This window comes from Hylobates moloch, unplaced genomic scaffold, assembly GCF_009828535.3.
Source record: "Hylobates moloch isolate HMO894 unplaced genomic scaffold, HMol_V3 SCAFFOLD_7, whole genome shotgun sequence".
NCBI classification, from domain to species: domain Eukaryota; kingdom Metazoa; phylum Chordata; class Mammalia; order Primates; family Hylobatidae; genus Hylobates; species Hylobates moloch.
In genome coordinates this window covers 3838554-3854834 of record NW_026652282.1, presented here as the reverse complement: position 1 = coordinate 3854834, position 16281 = coordinate 3838554, and the positions used below count along the sequence as shown (strand labels likewise).

General features: G+C 42.3%; 1 protein-coding gene across 2 annotated transcripts in view; it reads right to left on the bottom strand.

Moving 5' to 3' along the window:
- Positions 1–16281, bottom strand: part of STS (steroid sulfatase) — a 214590-nt gene that overhangs the window by 167982 nt on the left and 30327 nt on the right. For both annotated transcript variants that reach the window (XM_032756543.2, XM_058441559.1), the window contains exon 2: positions 953–1081. In XM_032756543.2, the coding sequence (XP_032612434.1) occupies positions 953–984 (32 nt within the window). In that variant the 5' untranslated portion in view covers positions 985–1081. The remainder of the gene's footprint in view (positions 1–952; positions 1082–16281) is intronic.

The window sequence follows — 16281 nt, the reverse complement described above, 5'->3', positions numbered from 1 at the left end:
TAGCATAGTGCCATAGTGGTGCAGACATGTCCAAGAACAGGTGTAAAATAACAGGGATTCTTCCCTGCAGGGGCTTTTAAAACTATGTTTCCCTCATCCACCTTAAAGACTTTCACCTTGCACACTCACCTCCCATCAGCGAAGAGCTCTTCCTGCAGGGAGGGACCATGCTCTGCCCCTCAGCCCTCACTTCCACCAGGGGGAGGCGCTCTTCCTGCAGGGAGGGACCTGGGTATGCCCTCACCTCCACCAGGGGAAAGAGCTCCTCCTGCAGGGAGGGACGTGGGTATGCCCTCAACCTTCAACTCCACCAGGGGAAAAAGCACTTCCTGCAGGGAGGGACCTGGGTATGCCCTCACCTCCACCAGGGGAAAGAGCTCCTCCTGCAGGGAGGGACCTGGGTATGCCCTCAGCCCTCACTTCCACCAGGGAAAGGAGCTCTTCCTGAGGGGAGGGACCCCATTCTGTCCCTCAGGTATTGCTGCAGCTGATCAGCTGAGAACAGGTGCACTGTGAGCCTTCCCACTGTGCCATGTTTCTGTATCTTTGCTGGTTCAACTAGAGTAGAGCCACCTCAAGGGTCCAGGGGACGCATTAAATCATTTGTAAGCCCCCATCCCTTATATTCCTCTAGACTTGCCACATAACAGGCCACTTGCTTATGCTCATCAGATTATGCACGCTGCCCCCATTGGCCCAGCACAGTCTTTCTCTATAAAAATATATTTGCCCTACAGATGCTCCCCTTTGATCTTTCGATGGAAAGTTCTTTCTGAATGAAAGACAGCTGCAATAGCACCACATGCATGTCATCCCTGCAATATCAGAATGTCCTGAACACCATTATCAAGATCACTGCATACCACTATTTGACCTAGACAACATGGTCCGGGTGAGTCAAACACTTGAGTTTCAGGGTGAAGATAGAAACATATGCACCTCTCATACTTACGCTATGAACAGCTGAAGACGATCTTGCGCCATTGTCCTCAGGAGGATCTTAACTTACTGAGATGACTGTGTGCAGGTTCAGCAACTGAGGGGCTCTTAGTAGAGTCAAACCAAGGGCATCGGGCTCTTCCTGTGAATTCATTCAAAAGATGAATAATCACACGTTGGGTAACCATATATTGACATACTTAAATGACATGAGCTCTTTTATTTATTATTATTATTTTTTTGAGACAGGGTCTCACTTTATTGCCCAGAGAGCAGCATGATCATGGCTCACTGCAGCCTTGACCTCCCAGGCTCAAGTAATCCTCCCACCTCAGCCTCCCAAGTAGCTGGGAGGTGTACCACCACAGCAGGCTAATTTTTGTAGAGATAGGTTCCCACTATGTTGTCCAGGCTGATCTTAAACTCCTGGGCTAAACAGAGCCTCAGCCTGACAAAGTGCTGGGATTATAGGTGTGAGCGACTGTGCCCAGTCTCATGAGCTCTTTCTTTACTGCAGCAGGGGTTCCCAACCCCCAGGCCTCTTAGGAATCACACTGCACAGCAGGAAGTAAACAGCAGGTGAGCCAAGCTTCATCTGTATTTACAGCCGTTCTCCATCACTCACATTACTGCCTGAGCGCCACCTCCTGTCAGATCAGCCATGGCATTAGATTCTGATAGGAGCACAAAACCTACTGTGAACTGCGCATGCGAGGGATCTAGGCTGCACACTCCTCATGAGAATCTAATGCCTGATGATCTGTCACTGTCTCCCATCACCTCCAGATGGGACCATCTAGTTGCAGGAGAACAAGCTCAGGGCTCCCACTGATTCCACATTATGGTGAGTTGTATAATTACCTCATTATATATTACAATGTAATAATAATAGAAATAAAGTACACAATAAATGTGACACACTTGAATCATCCCAGAACCATCCTCCTCCCTGTCCATGAAAAACTGTCTTCCACAAAAATGGTCCCTCGTGCCAAAAAGGTTGGGGACTGCTGGTCTAGAGGATTTCTCTCCCCACTTTTTTTCTTCCCACTCTCTGCCTAATTCCTACCCATCCTCACGTCTTGGCTTACACCAAAGCCACGAGGAAGCCCTCCTTCATTACCCTGTATGAAGCAGGCTCCCCCACTGTTGACTATCATAGAACCTTTTTCCCCCCAGATAGCAATTATTACTACTTGCATAATAGATTCATTTACTTCCTGATTTATTCATGTGACAGCTGTTCTTTCCACAGCTCTAAGGATCAAGAAGGCAGAGACCACATCTCATTTGTTCACCACAGCAAACACTCAATAGATATTTTCTGAATAGGGCTGGGTTTGCACAAACAATGGCCCACAAGAAAAATCTGTCCTAACACCTGTTTTTGTAGAATGTTTACATGTTTAAATGGTTGAAAAAAGGATATTATTTTGGGATATGTGAAAAGTACATAAGACTCAAATTTCAGTGTCTGTAATACAAAGTGTATCAGAACACAGCTGCCTCCACTCCCTTAATGCTTTTGTGCTACAATATCAAGTTGAGTAGTTGTGACAGATACTATTTGTCCCTCAAATCTGGAAACATTTATTTACTATCTAACCCTTTACAGAAACAGTTTTTTGACCTCTGATACAAAGTCCTAGAAATGAATAGAAAATGGGTCTCAAAAGAAAGCCAAGAAGATAGCTTTGAACCTATTGAAGACTTTTCTTTTAACTTGTTGACATTTAGACCAAAAATCTAGTATATGTCTTGAACTACTTATTAATGTATAAATCTATTGTTTATGCTTTGAAATATGAAGCATAATCCCACTTGGTAAAAAAAAATATTCACAAGAGAATATCACATTAGAGAAAAATTACTATTCCATATAGATTTTTATAAATGTGGATTTTGCTTTATTGAAGTTAGGCTTCTAGCAACAATTTCTGAGGTTCAATCAGAGTCTCAGAAATGTTATTTTTTCCCCCCAGAGATGGCATTTGAAACTGTAATCAATCTTCCAGCATGGCTTTTCATGTTAGATTCTTGTTGAAATGGAATAGTGTGCTGTCAACATTGATCCTTAACCTCCCACTGCAGGAATGACAAAACCACTGGTCAGGGTCTCCCCTTCTGCTCATTCACCATGACATCATCGGGCAAGACTAAGATTGCATGGATGTGGGTTTGAACAATTGGGTGTCTCTCCTTGCAAGGTAAGAAAGGTCATTATTTTCCTTTCTTTTGTCCCCACCTTTTATTTACAGAAAATAGATTTTAAGGTATCAGCATGGAAGCTCTTTGACCCACACTTGATACTCAGTGCTTACCAACTCCCCAGTGAGAAATGAAGACAAAGAACATATCTGAAGGGATTAAGTCACAATGCCTATCACAGTGGTACTGCCACAAAGAGCCTATACTTACAGAATGAAACAGCACAATGGAAAATCTAAAGGCCCACGTTCCAAGGACATTTTTCAAATTAGTATGAGATGGGTTCTCACCCAGGAGTAATCTTACCCCACCAGGAACAGAAGGTGATATATAGAAACAGGTTTGGTTGTTGCAATTTGGGGGATGCTAATGGTATCCAGTAGGCAAAGGGCAGGAATTCTGGTAAATATCTTACAATGCACAAGGCAGCCCCCACCACAAAGAACTATCCAGCCCAGTGCCCGCCCTCAATCAACAAAGCATGGTCTTCTCCCAAGTGTCAATAGTGCCAAGGTTTAGGAATACTGTGCTAGATCACTCATCCAATGCTCATTAAAGTGGGTGTGGCTACAAGCACAGGCAAATAGGTTTTAGGGATGAAGGGAAATGGTACCCAGCTGACTCAAACAATCACACCTAGTAACTATGGTGATTCCTCTGTTACTATCACAAGTTATATGAAAATAAGTCTCTTCTGATAAAATATATAATCCAAACTGTAGTCACAGAGCAAGAAGATTGGTTAAGCCTGTTTTATTATGAGGAACCTACATTCTGATTTGTGTGTTCAAAGATAATAAGTATGCATCTTTATCCCCTTGAGTCTCTGTTTATCTATAATCCTTATAAGTGTCATTTGCTTGGCCATTTTTCTCATTTGCATGCCCCCTCCATATGAAATTCCAGTTGTACAAGTCTGAAAATGATAACGATCTAAGAATGCCATTGGAGTTTGCCATCCGTTGTCCATAATTCTGAGACACAAAAAGCCCTGAAAACTAAATGATTTTTGTAATGCCCATTTTGTTGTATTGAGCATTAAAACCCAGACTGAACCAACTTGAGGCATCAGTTTTGTCTCAGCCTACCAGCTTCTGCTGTTCATTAGTATTGTGTTACTTTGTTGTGACTTCAGGTTTAATGGCACGGGTTTAATTTTGACTGTGAAAATGTCAAAAAGAGTTAAAGGCATCCTATGTTCAACAGTGAGAAGAAGAAGAAGAGAATGCATTTGTCCTTAGCCATAGCCCAGGCAGTGTAGTTATTAAAGAAGACTGACTGTAGTACACGAAGTGGAAAGGTTAGTTGTTGAAATTTGACTGATTGGTTTGCCATAGGGTGAACCACATCCCAGTGTGTCCAGGACTGATGAGGTCCAGTTTTTAAACTGGGACAGTCTCAGGCAAGCTAGGATGAGTCATTTATCCTACTTTCTTGTGAAAGCTTCCAGAACATTCCATGTAGAAGTAAACACTGAAAACCACTGTGCATATTCTAGAGATCGACTGAAGCAATTTACAAGGGTAAATGGTAATCCAGGGTGAAAAAGTGTATTTTGAAGAGGAAGACATAGAGTATGGTGTCGAGGAATTTGCACAGAGAACGTCCTCTGTGGGTGCTGTGGTAGGAACTTAGATGTCAAGGGAAGACCCAAGTCTTCCTCCCCCAGCTGCTGCTGGTAGTTTTGATGGCTGACACACTTAGCAAAGTCTGTCTCTGGAAACTGGCCTCGGTCAAAGAGAACTGCCTTTTCCAAGGGGACAGCATCTCCTTGCCTCAAGGTGGGAAACCTCTGAGGGACCTTCCTGGCTCCAGAGCTCCCTCTGAAATGAGCTGTTGCAACAGCCGTGCTGCTCAACTCCTCCCTCGGCCTCAATTTCCTTTCCTCACTCCTCTGCAAGTGTTGACCCCAAGAATACACTCCCCACAAAAAATCTCCTGAGCATCTCAGAATCTATTTCTTGTGACTTGGCCTAAGATGATATCTGATTTAAAAAAAAACAGTTTATTCCCAAAAATATTTACGATGCTGATCAAATAGCCTCATCTTGTTGATCGAATAGCCCACCTTGCTACTAAGCTATAATCCTAGAGAAACTCTAATGTATAGGAGCACTCTTGACATAAGTGACTCCATCTTAGGAGAAGATTACATCTTGCTTTTCAGAAGGCATCTTCCCAATAGGACCAGATGTTCGCCCAATCAATACAGACTGCACCCAACCAGATGAGGTTGTAACCCTTTACTGTCACCCCTCACCAGAGGACTCAGGGGGATATTAGCAGGACTTCACCAGTTCAACATGATCACCTCACTAGACCCCGTCTTGCTAACACTCGTGGTCTCCTCCATGCACCTGCTGCTGAACCCTCTGCCCAAATCAAGGCCTCTTCTTTACAAGATGTGGGCAATTGTCCAGATCAGCCCAGGACACTCTCCTTGTCCACGTCACTCTCCGTGGACTGGTTCATTAACTCCTTTTCCTATCCCCTTTATATGGATGTTAAATGTTACAACACATGTTAACATGTGTTGTGGAATGTTTAATCTAGAACATTTATATATTGATTAAGTATACTGCCATGTTTGCTTTGCAATATTGACTGTTGTAAATTGGCTTGAGCCTGTGTGTCCCTGGCTCTGGCTACCAAGTGAATGGGAAGTACTAAGAAGTAATAAGGAGTACTTAGCACTAAGGAGAATTGGCTCTTGTGGCTTTTATGACCGAATAAACATTTTCACAAGTTCAACCTTGTGGAAAGACACAAATGTGTGCGGACCTTGTTGTCTGATCTTGTGCCATTCACAACACCTAACAAAAGCCAACAGGAGGGAGGTCTGCAAGCTTGGATTGACAGTCTTTGGTTGTGTTAACACTCAAAGGCAAACACAAAGTAAAGTTGTCAGTGATTGGAAAAAGCCAACATCCACGATGATGGAAATGTTAACTCAATTTACCTATTCATCATCATGCAAATAGGAATTTCCTGAGAAACATTTTTTGAGTAATCTAATAACAAGCATACCAGTAACAGACAATCAGGGCTAAAAGAAAAAGCATAAAATAATATAGTTTCTGAAGTGTCCTCCCTCCTTCAGACTTTATTAAAAATGAAATGTTTTAGGTACTGTTCTTTTCCTCAATATGAAATGTATTTAATATAACCTTATGGCCAAGGAATTTTGTATTCCATCAAGAGCAGATGTGCATTTTCTTTAACTCTATGTTTGCCATATACTGATAAGCATGAGAATAATAGTAACAATAATAATGGAATTGTGAACCACAGTGAAAAAAAAAGCCATGCAACAGGGGTCAGCTAAGTATGGCCATGGGCCAAACCCAGCTTACCACCTGTATTTGTAAATAAAGATTTATTGAAATACACCATGCCCATTCCTTTATACACCTACTTTTGAACCACAATTGCAGAGCTGACTGTATCCTCCACAAGGCTGAAAATATTTACTACGCAGTCCTATACAGAAAATGTTTGCAACCCCTGACCTAGATGATAGGGTTAGAATGTGTGATCTGTTCATTGTTGGCCGTGAGAATGAGTGGGTAAGACAGTTCATTCAACTAGCAAAAATGCTCTGAGAGAATGCCAGGTTCACATGGCAGACAGCAATGGGAGAAGTCTTTTAAAGGGTCATTTTTCACATTGCCATTTCATCCTTGGAGAAGATGTTCCCTGATCATTCTTGTTCTCTGGCCATCAACACGTGGCCAACTCAGACTCAGTGAGAGACCTATGACAGCCCTGATGCAACCTCTTCGCAAAAAACCGAAGCAACCAGAGGTCACAGATGTATGTTGCAAGTATGTGTAAAGATATTTAACTTATTCTGAATTGACTCTCTCTCTGATGTTTTACTTAGAAATCGGAAGTGCCCAGGGTATTGATGGTCTGTCATCACACAATTTAATTTACCAGTGCATTACTATAAAAATACACTATATTATACCACTTGTGGTCTTCCTGCATCCCACTGGGAGGAATAGTCATACATTTTTCTGCAAAAATATTAATATGTTTGATTATTGAATGTTTCCCTCACCTGCTGAGAGTGTCTTGGGAGGTACAGTAAAGGCATATATTATCTTCCTAAAATATGCATAACTGAATTCCAGAAAACACCTGGCTCTCAGGGCTTCAGATGAGATATTTGGGATGTGTATCAATATTCAGCATGTGTCACCCAAGACTGTGGAAATACCCTGAATTTAATCAAAGTGGATGTCAAACTGTCACTCTATACGTGAAGAACACCTGGAATTATCAGACCAAATCTCTCACATCCCTGATTTACAGAAACCCCTGTCTTGCAGGAGTAAATTTTTAATTGGCAATGCAAAATGATTTTTAAAAAATTCCAGGCAATTATTTCTTCATTTTGTATGGTGGAAACTCAGTCATGTTGCAGGGAGTCTGGGTTTATTTCAAGACCACAATGGAAATTGCTAGAATTTTTGGTAGTTGAGCCTAACTATAAAATGGCATTGATGCCTAAAATAGAACCAGATTTGAATTTATGATGAAGCTAATTCCCTAAATCAGCTAAACATAATAATGTTGACCCAATAAAGGAGAAGAATTTCAACTGCAGAATTTTCTTCTGTTGCTTCCTTGTGCATTGGGGATAGTTTCAAACTGGCCAATGAATTTGACTTGTGTTTTGCATAGTTACTCAAGCCACTTTTTGGCTTGTTCATGGTGGGAGAATTGCTAGTCTTCCATTTATGCTAAGGGTATTGCCATTTTTTTTTTTTTTTTTTTTTTTTTTTGAGATGGAGTTTCACTCTTGTTGCCCAGGCTGGAATGCAGGGGCATGATCTCGGCTCACTGCAACCTCCACCTCCTGGGTTCAAGTGACTCTCCTGCCTCAGCCTCCTGAGTAGCTGCGATTACAGATGCCTGCCACCACACATGGCTAATTTTCGTATTTTTAGTAGAGATGAGGTTTCACCATGTTGGCCAGGCTGGTCTTGAACTCTTGACCTTAAGTGATCTACCCACCTCGGCCTCCCAAAGTGCTGGGATTAGGCATGAACCACCATGCCCGGCCGGTATTACAATTTTGAAAGAGCTAATTGGTGATTTGATATCTCAAAAAAAAATGGAAGGCATTCGGAATCATTTGACTATTCTCATTCCTATGCTCTACATGATGGAAATGTCTTCTTTTGCAAGATTACATTGGTGATGCGATTAATATCCACTGTAACCAACTCTGTGTGCCTTAGGAAACAGTAAAAACCTTAGCTGTGGACCAGGCACAGTGAGGCTCAAATTCTAGTTCAGTGAGTCATTACTTGTGTGATCTTGGGCAAGTGATTTTGCCCTTTTGCATCTTAGTTTGGGGGGCATTTACATCTTGTCTCCCTAAATCCACTGTGTAATTCTCCCAATGGAAGCCACATCTTCTTTTTATTTCCATTGTCCACGAGGTTGTGTCCAGCAGCAGATAGAGGGAGGTCTTACTAAACATTTGCTGGATTTATTGCTTAAATTGTACAATGAGTTCTGAAGGTTTCTCCTGGGGAACTACGAATAGTCTTAGGGTTTAAGATTAACACCAAATTGGGCATGAAGACCTGTGAAAAAGTACATCTTATAAATATCAACCTGAATGAAAACTGTAAATGTGAAAAAAAAAACAAGCAAAATATAAAGCATTTATTTGACTGCTGGCACTCTTTGACTTATAGATCTATCACCCGAATCTCTGCCTCTGTGGAAATAGGGCATTTGTGCTGCGTGTCTTCACATCATGCCTCCGTGAGTGTCTTCTTTTTTGATAAGGACACCAGTCATATTGGATGGGGGCCTAATTACATCCACCATAACCCTATTTCCAAAAAAGGTCACATTCTGAGGTCGTGGAAATCACATGATTTTGGGGGGACTATTCAGCTCATTGCAAGCAGAATTGATGGAGGAGCTGATATAAGGTCCCTTCTGTAAGGTCCCATCTGTAAGAACTGATGGAGGTCTCCAGATTACCATCCCCCACAGAGTCTAGAGAGGTAGAAAGGGAAGGCAAGGCTGACTCAGAGCTCATTGTCTTTTGTCACATCTGAGAATTGTTATAAATTTCCTCATTTCTATCATTTCTCAAAGCAGCATCCATAAATCAAACCCAGGGACCTTATACAATCCATGCGCACTTACTGTTGTTCAAAGCACTTTCCTATCCAATATTCCACCAATCGCTCGAATACCAGGTTGTATTTATGAAAAGACACTATAGGCACAAGGACCAGAGTGGTGAAAGGTCAGTGGGAATGCTAGAGTCCATTTCTGCTTGTAGTTAGGTACCCGGCCCCAAAAGCTCTCCAGGAGGCCTTGATGCAAGTTACAGCCACCCCATGATAAGGAGTATCTGCCAGCTGAGGCCAGGGGAATAGAATTCGCTCAAGAGGAAGCCAGCACCCCGCACGTGAGGACACACTATCAGTACTGAGCCCACCCCTACAGCATGCACATGTGCAATAGCTTTACCTCTCTCCTCTTCAGCTGGACCCTAACTCTTTCTGGCAACCACTGTGGGATGAATTAGTAAGTGCCTGCTCTATGATTGATAGATAAAGCCAATATTGCGGGATGCTTGGAAAACAGAATGAAGGTACGACAAAAATAATCATCATTAGTTGTTTTGAGGTTCTTTTGTTTGTTTGTTTGAGACAGGCGGACTCATTGTGTCTCAGCACGCTGCCACCTTTGCCTACCAGGCTCAATCAATCCTCCCACCTTAGCCTCCCAAGTAGCTGGGACTACGGGTGTGTGCCACCGATTTGTATATTTTTTTGTTTGTTTGTTTCATCATATTGCCCAGGCTGGTCTCCAACTCCTGGGCTCAAGGGATCCACCCACCTCAGCCTCCCAAAGTGCTAGGATTATAGGCATGAGCCACCACACCCAGCTTGATCATTTTTTGTTTGTTTTTTGTTTGTTTTTCAAAGGCATCCCTGCAATATCTACCCATAGAACAAATAAGCTTCATCTCAGCCTCAAACAGGAGACTCCTGAAACTGCTGCCAAGTTTTCAAGGCCAGAGCTAAGTCAGTAAACAACCTGAAACCCACTGCCTCTAGGTGATGTTGGCATGACATGGGCTGTGACAGGTGTCTGGTGGGGATGCCCAGGTTCACAGGCCAAAGGCCAGTTCACTGTGAGACCTGGACCAGCGCACTCCAGGAGTCCTTTGCAGAGTCACTTCCGATGCTCTGAGGGTGTTTCTCCTGACACCTTACAGTTACCTTCATAGGAGGCTCTAAAACAGTACCTGTTATTCTTCACCCTTCATGTGTCTTGCCCTGCACTTCCTTTATTAACCCAGGTGTTCATAATGACAGCTTCAACAAACGAGTTTTGATTTGATGTCTCCAGGATCTGACAGTTAGCAGACTGGTATTTGTATTTTTAACATTTGAGGCTAAAAAACAATAGTTTCTTCTTTTCTTTTTAAATTTTAGATTAAGTGAGTATATGTGCAAGTTTGTTACACGAGTATATTGTGTAACACTGAGATTTGGGGTTCTAACAATTCCATTGAAAAATGATACTTTATTGAATTCATAAATGTGTGCAGAACTTTAAAAGTGTAAGTGGTTAAGGACTACTGTGTTTGTCACTTTACCATCGAATAGCATCCATACTCCCTGGTGAGCAGACACAGTGGCCCTGCTTACCAAAACAAGAAGGGTTCCCTTAATGGGCATTAAACATTGCCTTCCTTAAGACAGCAGGATTGAGTTACTGCATTTAGAAGCATGCCATCAAGGAGAGGCAGCTCTGAGTTTTCCATGCTGTGAACAGGTTGATAAGTGGTGTCTGACTTATGAGGACAGTTTGTCAACTTTTGAGTGTGGATTTTAAAAAAGTGATTTAGAGGCAAATTCATAATTACTTGCTTTCAGTATAAAATTATTAATCTTGGGTAGCTGGGGGAATTTATGGAGCTTGTCAGCTCTCTCAGCTGATGACTTTTATGAATTACCTAATAGTTGATTACCACTCCCCCACACTGCAGTAAAATTCATTAAATTAACACCTAGTTTTACAGGCAGAAGTAACCTCAGGACATCGATGTCCAATTTTTGCCTGCGAGCTTTGGAGAATGTGAGAGTCAAGGCTGTTTCCACCTGTATGCTGACTCTGTGGAGCAGGGGTCCCCAACTCCAGAGCCACAGACTGGTACTGGTCCATGGCCTGTTAAGAACCTGGCTGCACAGCAGGAGGTGGGCAGCAGGCGAATGAGTGAAGTTTCACCTGTATTTACAGCCACTCTCCATCCCTCGCATTACCACCTGAGCTCCGCCTCCTGTCAGATCTGTGGCTGCATTAGATTCTGATAGGAGTGTGAACCCTATTTTGAACTGTGCATGTGAGGGATCTAGGTTGTGCACTCCTTTTGAGAATCTAATGCTTGATGATCTATCACTGTCTCCCATCACCCCCAGATGGGATCATCTAGTTGCAGGAAAACAAGCTCAGCTACATTATGGTGAGTTGTATAATTATTTTATTACGTATTATAATGTACTAATAATAGAAATAAAGTGCACAATAAATGTAATGCACTTGAATCATTCCAAAACCATCCCCCCTCACCCCAGGTCCAAGGAGAAATTGTCTTTGACAAAACTGGTCCCAAAGGTTGGGGACCACTGCTGTAGAGTATGAGGAACACTCTCTAGGAATTATAATCTGAAGACTGTGCTTTATATGCATACAATGTAGAATGATTATATCAAGCCAATTAACATATCCAGCACCTTATATACTTCTCAGTTTTTGTGATTAAGAACATTAAAGCTCTGCTCCCTTACCAAATTTCAAGTATACAATACATTACCATTAACTACAGTCACCATGTTGTACAATGGATGTCCTGAATTTATTTCTGCTGTCTAACTGGCACTTTGTACCCTTTCACCAACATCTCCCCATCCTTCCACCCGCACCCTCTGCCCCTGGTAACTGCCATTGTACTGTTGTTTCTATGAGTTCTTAGAGTATTTTGAACCTTTTAGATATACTCATTCATTGACAGCAGATGAGTGACTAATCTCAGATGCCTAACGGTTGTCAAGAAATGACTTTTTAACAAGTGGGAACATTGGTGTTTCCTGCTGTTCATTGCCAGTTGGTTTTGAAATCAGAGCCTTTGGGTGTGAATACATGTACCATGCAGGAGATCCTATGAATATGAAAGAAACTAGAGGAGAAGTACTAGAGAAAGCTAGTTACCACTTTCATGAGAAGGACTAGAGAAAGCCAGTTACCACTCTCATAAGGACTAGAGAAAGCCAGTTACCACTTTCATGAGGACTAGAGAACGCCAGTTACCACTTTCATGAGAAGGACAAGAGAAAGCCAGTTACCACTTTCACGAGAAGGACTAGAGAAAGTAAGTCACCACTTTCACGAGAAGGATTAGAGAAAGCCAGTTACTACTTTCATGAGGACTAGAGAAAGCCAGTTACCACTTTCATGAGAAGGACAGAGAGCTCATTATCACTTTCACGAGAAGGACTAGAGAAAGATGGTTACCACTTTCACGAGAAGGACTAGAGAAAGATGGTTACCACTTCATGAGATGGACTAGAGAAAGCGAGTTATCACTTTCAGGAGAAGGGCTAGAGAAAGCTAGTTATCATTTTCATGAGAAGGACTAGAGAAAGCCAGTTACCACTTTCATGAGGACTAGAGAAGGCCAGTTACCACTTTCATGAGAAGGACAGAGAGAGACCATTATCACTTTCATGAGGACTAGAGAAAGCGAGTAACCACTTTCATGAGAAGGACTAGAGAAAGCTAGTTATCACTTTCAGGAGAAGGACTAGAGAAAGCTAGTTAACCACTTTCATGAGAAGTTTGTTAGGAAAGGAAAGAACAATGTTTTACTTGAGGGCATTTAGAATTGAAAGGATTTTGCAGGAGCTCAGCCCTTGAGAATGTTTTCGGAGTGGAGAGAGGAACCCAAGCAAAAGGATAAAATCAAAGGCAACAGTGAGGGGAAAACCGATGACCTCAGTCGACGCTGGTGATACCCCTGCTGCCCACGATGGGGCAGCGGGAGTATATGAAGCCAGAAAGAGCTGAAATTCCCTTCATTGTATCTACAGCTAAACATCTTTTCCTCCAAATTAGGTTCGATGAAAAATTGTTCAACAAACACCAAAGGTAGCATCATTGAACAGACAGATAGCGTATCTCAGCACTGAAGCTCGGGTAGCAATCGATCAATCAAGGGAAAGGGCAAAACTTACTTTAAACTTTTGCACATGTCTGATTATGCTGAAGAACATTCTGATTTGTTTATGTGCTTTGTCTTAACAGAATTAATTTACTGTACAAAAAACCTTTCATCTCTCTATATATCCATCAGATATCCCTGAACTGGCTCAAGTATACCAGTCAGAATTAAAAATCTCTATTGTGGGCATGGTGGCTCACACTTGTAATCTCAGCCCTTTGGGAGACCAAGGTGGAAGGATTGCTTGCCAGGTGTTCAAGACCAGCCTAGCCAACATAGCGAGACCCTGTCTCTCCAAAAATTAGCTAGAAATGGCGGCACGTGCCTATGGTCCCAGCTACTTGGGAGGCTCAAGTGAAAGAATCACTTGAGCCCAAGAGTTTGAGGCTACAGTGAGCCATGATTGAGCCTGGGCAACAGAGTGAGACCTTGCCTTTAAAAAAAAAAATAGTTAAGGCTGGGCATGGTGGCTCACACCTGTACACCTGTGATCCCAGCACTTTGCCGAGGTGGGGTGGATCACTGGAGGTCAGGAGTTCGAGACCAGCCTGGCCAACATGGTGAAACCCTGTCTCTACCAAAAAAATACAAAAATTAGCCAGGTGTGGTGGCATGTGCTTGTAATTCCACCTACTTGGGAAGCTGAGGCACGAGAATCACTTGAACCCAGGAGGTGGAGGTTGCAGTGAGCTGAGATCATGCTTGGGTGACAGAGTGATATCCGTGGTAACAGCCAGCGAGAGGATGACAGTCTGAGTGACAAAGTGACACCCTGTCCCAACTCAAAAATATATATATATACACATATATATACATATCTATAACATATATATTTTAAATTAAAATTATATGTTGTATAAAATTGACATGTGATGACACAGAAAAAGTTTATGTTCACATTACTTGTTTACGAATAAATCAACACTACTAATTTATATAACTATGATTTTATTTTCGCAAACAATGCTACGCATTATTAACGAACTCCTAAACATATAAATGGCTAAGTGATGTGCCCACAAAAGATTTTGATCGAGGTCCATCTTTACAAACTATATCAATGGAAACCAAGTTGGGTAGACAGAATCACAACCCCCAAAGATGTCCACATTCTAGTACCCTGATCCTGAGCATGTTCCCTTCCATGGCAAAAGGGAGTTTGTAGATGTGATTATGTTAAGGGTTTGGGGATGTGGAGATGATCCTGGATTATCTCAGAGAGCCAGGAGCAAGAGTTCTGCCAGTATGATGAGGTAAGTTTTTAAAGAAAAATGATACACGCTGTGGGAAAATTATTTTCATAGAGGCAAAATGGGTAGACTGTAGATCTAACAGAGTTTTGCAGAAAACGACACCAGTGTCAAGCCAAATACAATAATCTAAGCCACTAGTCTTCAAACTGGGGCTCACCTATTGATATGGTTTTGCTGTGTTCCCACCCAAATCTCATCTTGAATTGTAGTTCCCATAATCCCTTCGTGTCGTGGGAGTAATCTGGTGGGAGGTACTTGAATCATGGGGGTGGATTCCCCATGCTATTCTTGTGTTAACGAGTAAGTTCTCACAAGATCTGATGGTTTTATAAGGGGCTTCCTCCTTCACTCGCTTCTCATTCTTCTGTCTCCTGCTGTCATGTGAAGGACATGTTGCTTCCCCTTCTGCCATGATTGTAAGTTTCCTGAGGCCTCCCCAGCCATGTGGAACTATGAGTCAGTTAAACCTCTTTTCTTTATAAATTACCCAGTCTTGGGTATTTCTTCACAGCAGTGTGAGAATGGACTAATACACCTACTTGTAGAGATACACAAAGACAAGCTGATGGGGTGCAAAGGGTTGGGATGCTCTAAAGAAATCAATGTCCAGATCTTCCACATCCATGTGTGCTCTGCTCTAAAACCCAGCTGCTGGAGTATGCCGCCTAGCTCAGTATTAGTCGGTTTTCCAAGCCCACCCCGTTCCTAATAAACTTTCTTCTACTTTGCACAAAAGGCATTCCTCTCACTGGCTGTTACCATGGATATCACCCTTGGCTGTCAAAGTCTTTACCCCCGTGATCCTGTGAAATCTTGGTATTCATGGGATATTGGCCAAATTACCGAAGAGTGACTTTAGAGCTAGGTTGATCGGGGAATTATTGGAAAACAATGGAAACTGTTCCAAAGTGCCAGTACAAAACCCACGTTCAAGGAATATTCTGAATGGAAAGGAGATAAACTAAGGGACTAGCAAGGAACTGGGTAAGCACAGAAGCTGAGGGTGAGTGGAGAGGCAAGTTAGGAACATGGAAAGAAAATCACAGACTTTTACCACAAAAAGGGAGGTGGTGCTCAGATGTCCAAATGGTGTATGATTGTTAAAGTCCTAAGGATGAGGCTGAAAGGCAGTAATGATGGAGACAGAGTGGAGGTAAATTCAAGAGGTATTTTGGGAACTCAGCCAAACAGATGACTAAGTGGATAAGAGCATGGAGAATAAATGGTTCTAGCTCATGAACTGGATAATGGAGGACCCCACTGATTCAGCAAGGAAGTACTGAAGGTACAGTCAATCTAGAAAAGAGACACTAAAGAATTTATTTTACTCATATTGAGTTTGGAAAATATTTGTAGCTCATGCTGGAGGAAACAGACAAGGTCACTGCCATTATCGTGTACTAAGGGCTAACAATATGCTGGGTGTTATCTTCATTCTGTAGATACTATAACCTGTAATCATGTCATTTATTCCTTCCTATTTTAGAGGTGAAGTAGAGAAGCTGACATGTACAGAAGTGGGGTTTTGTTTTGTTTCGTTTTGTTTTGTTGAGACCAGGTCTCACTCTGTCTCCCAGGCTGGAGTCCAGTGGCATGATCATGGCTCACTGCAGC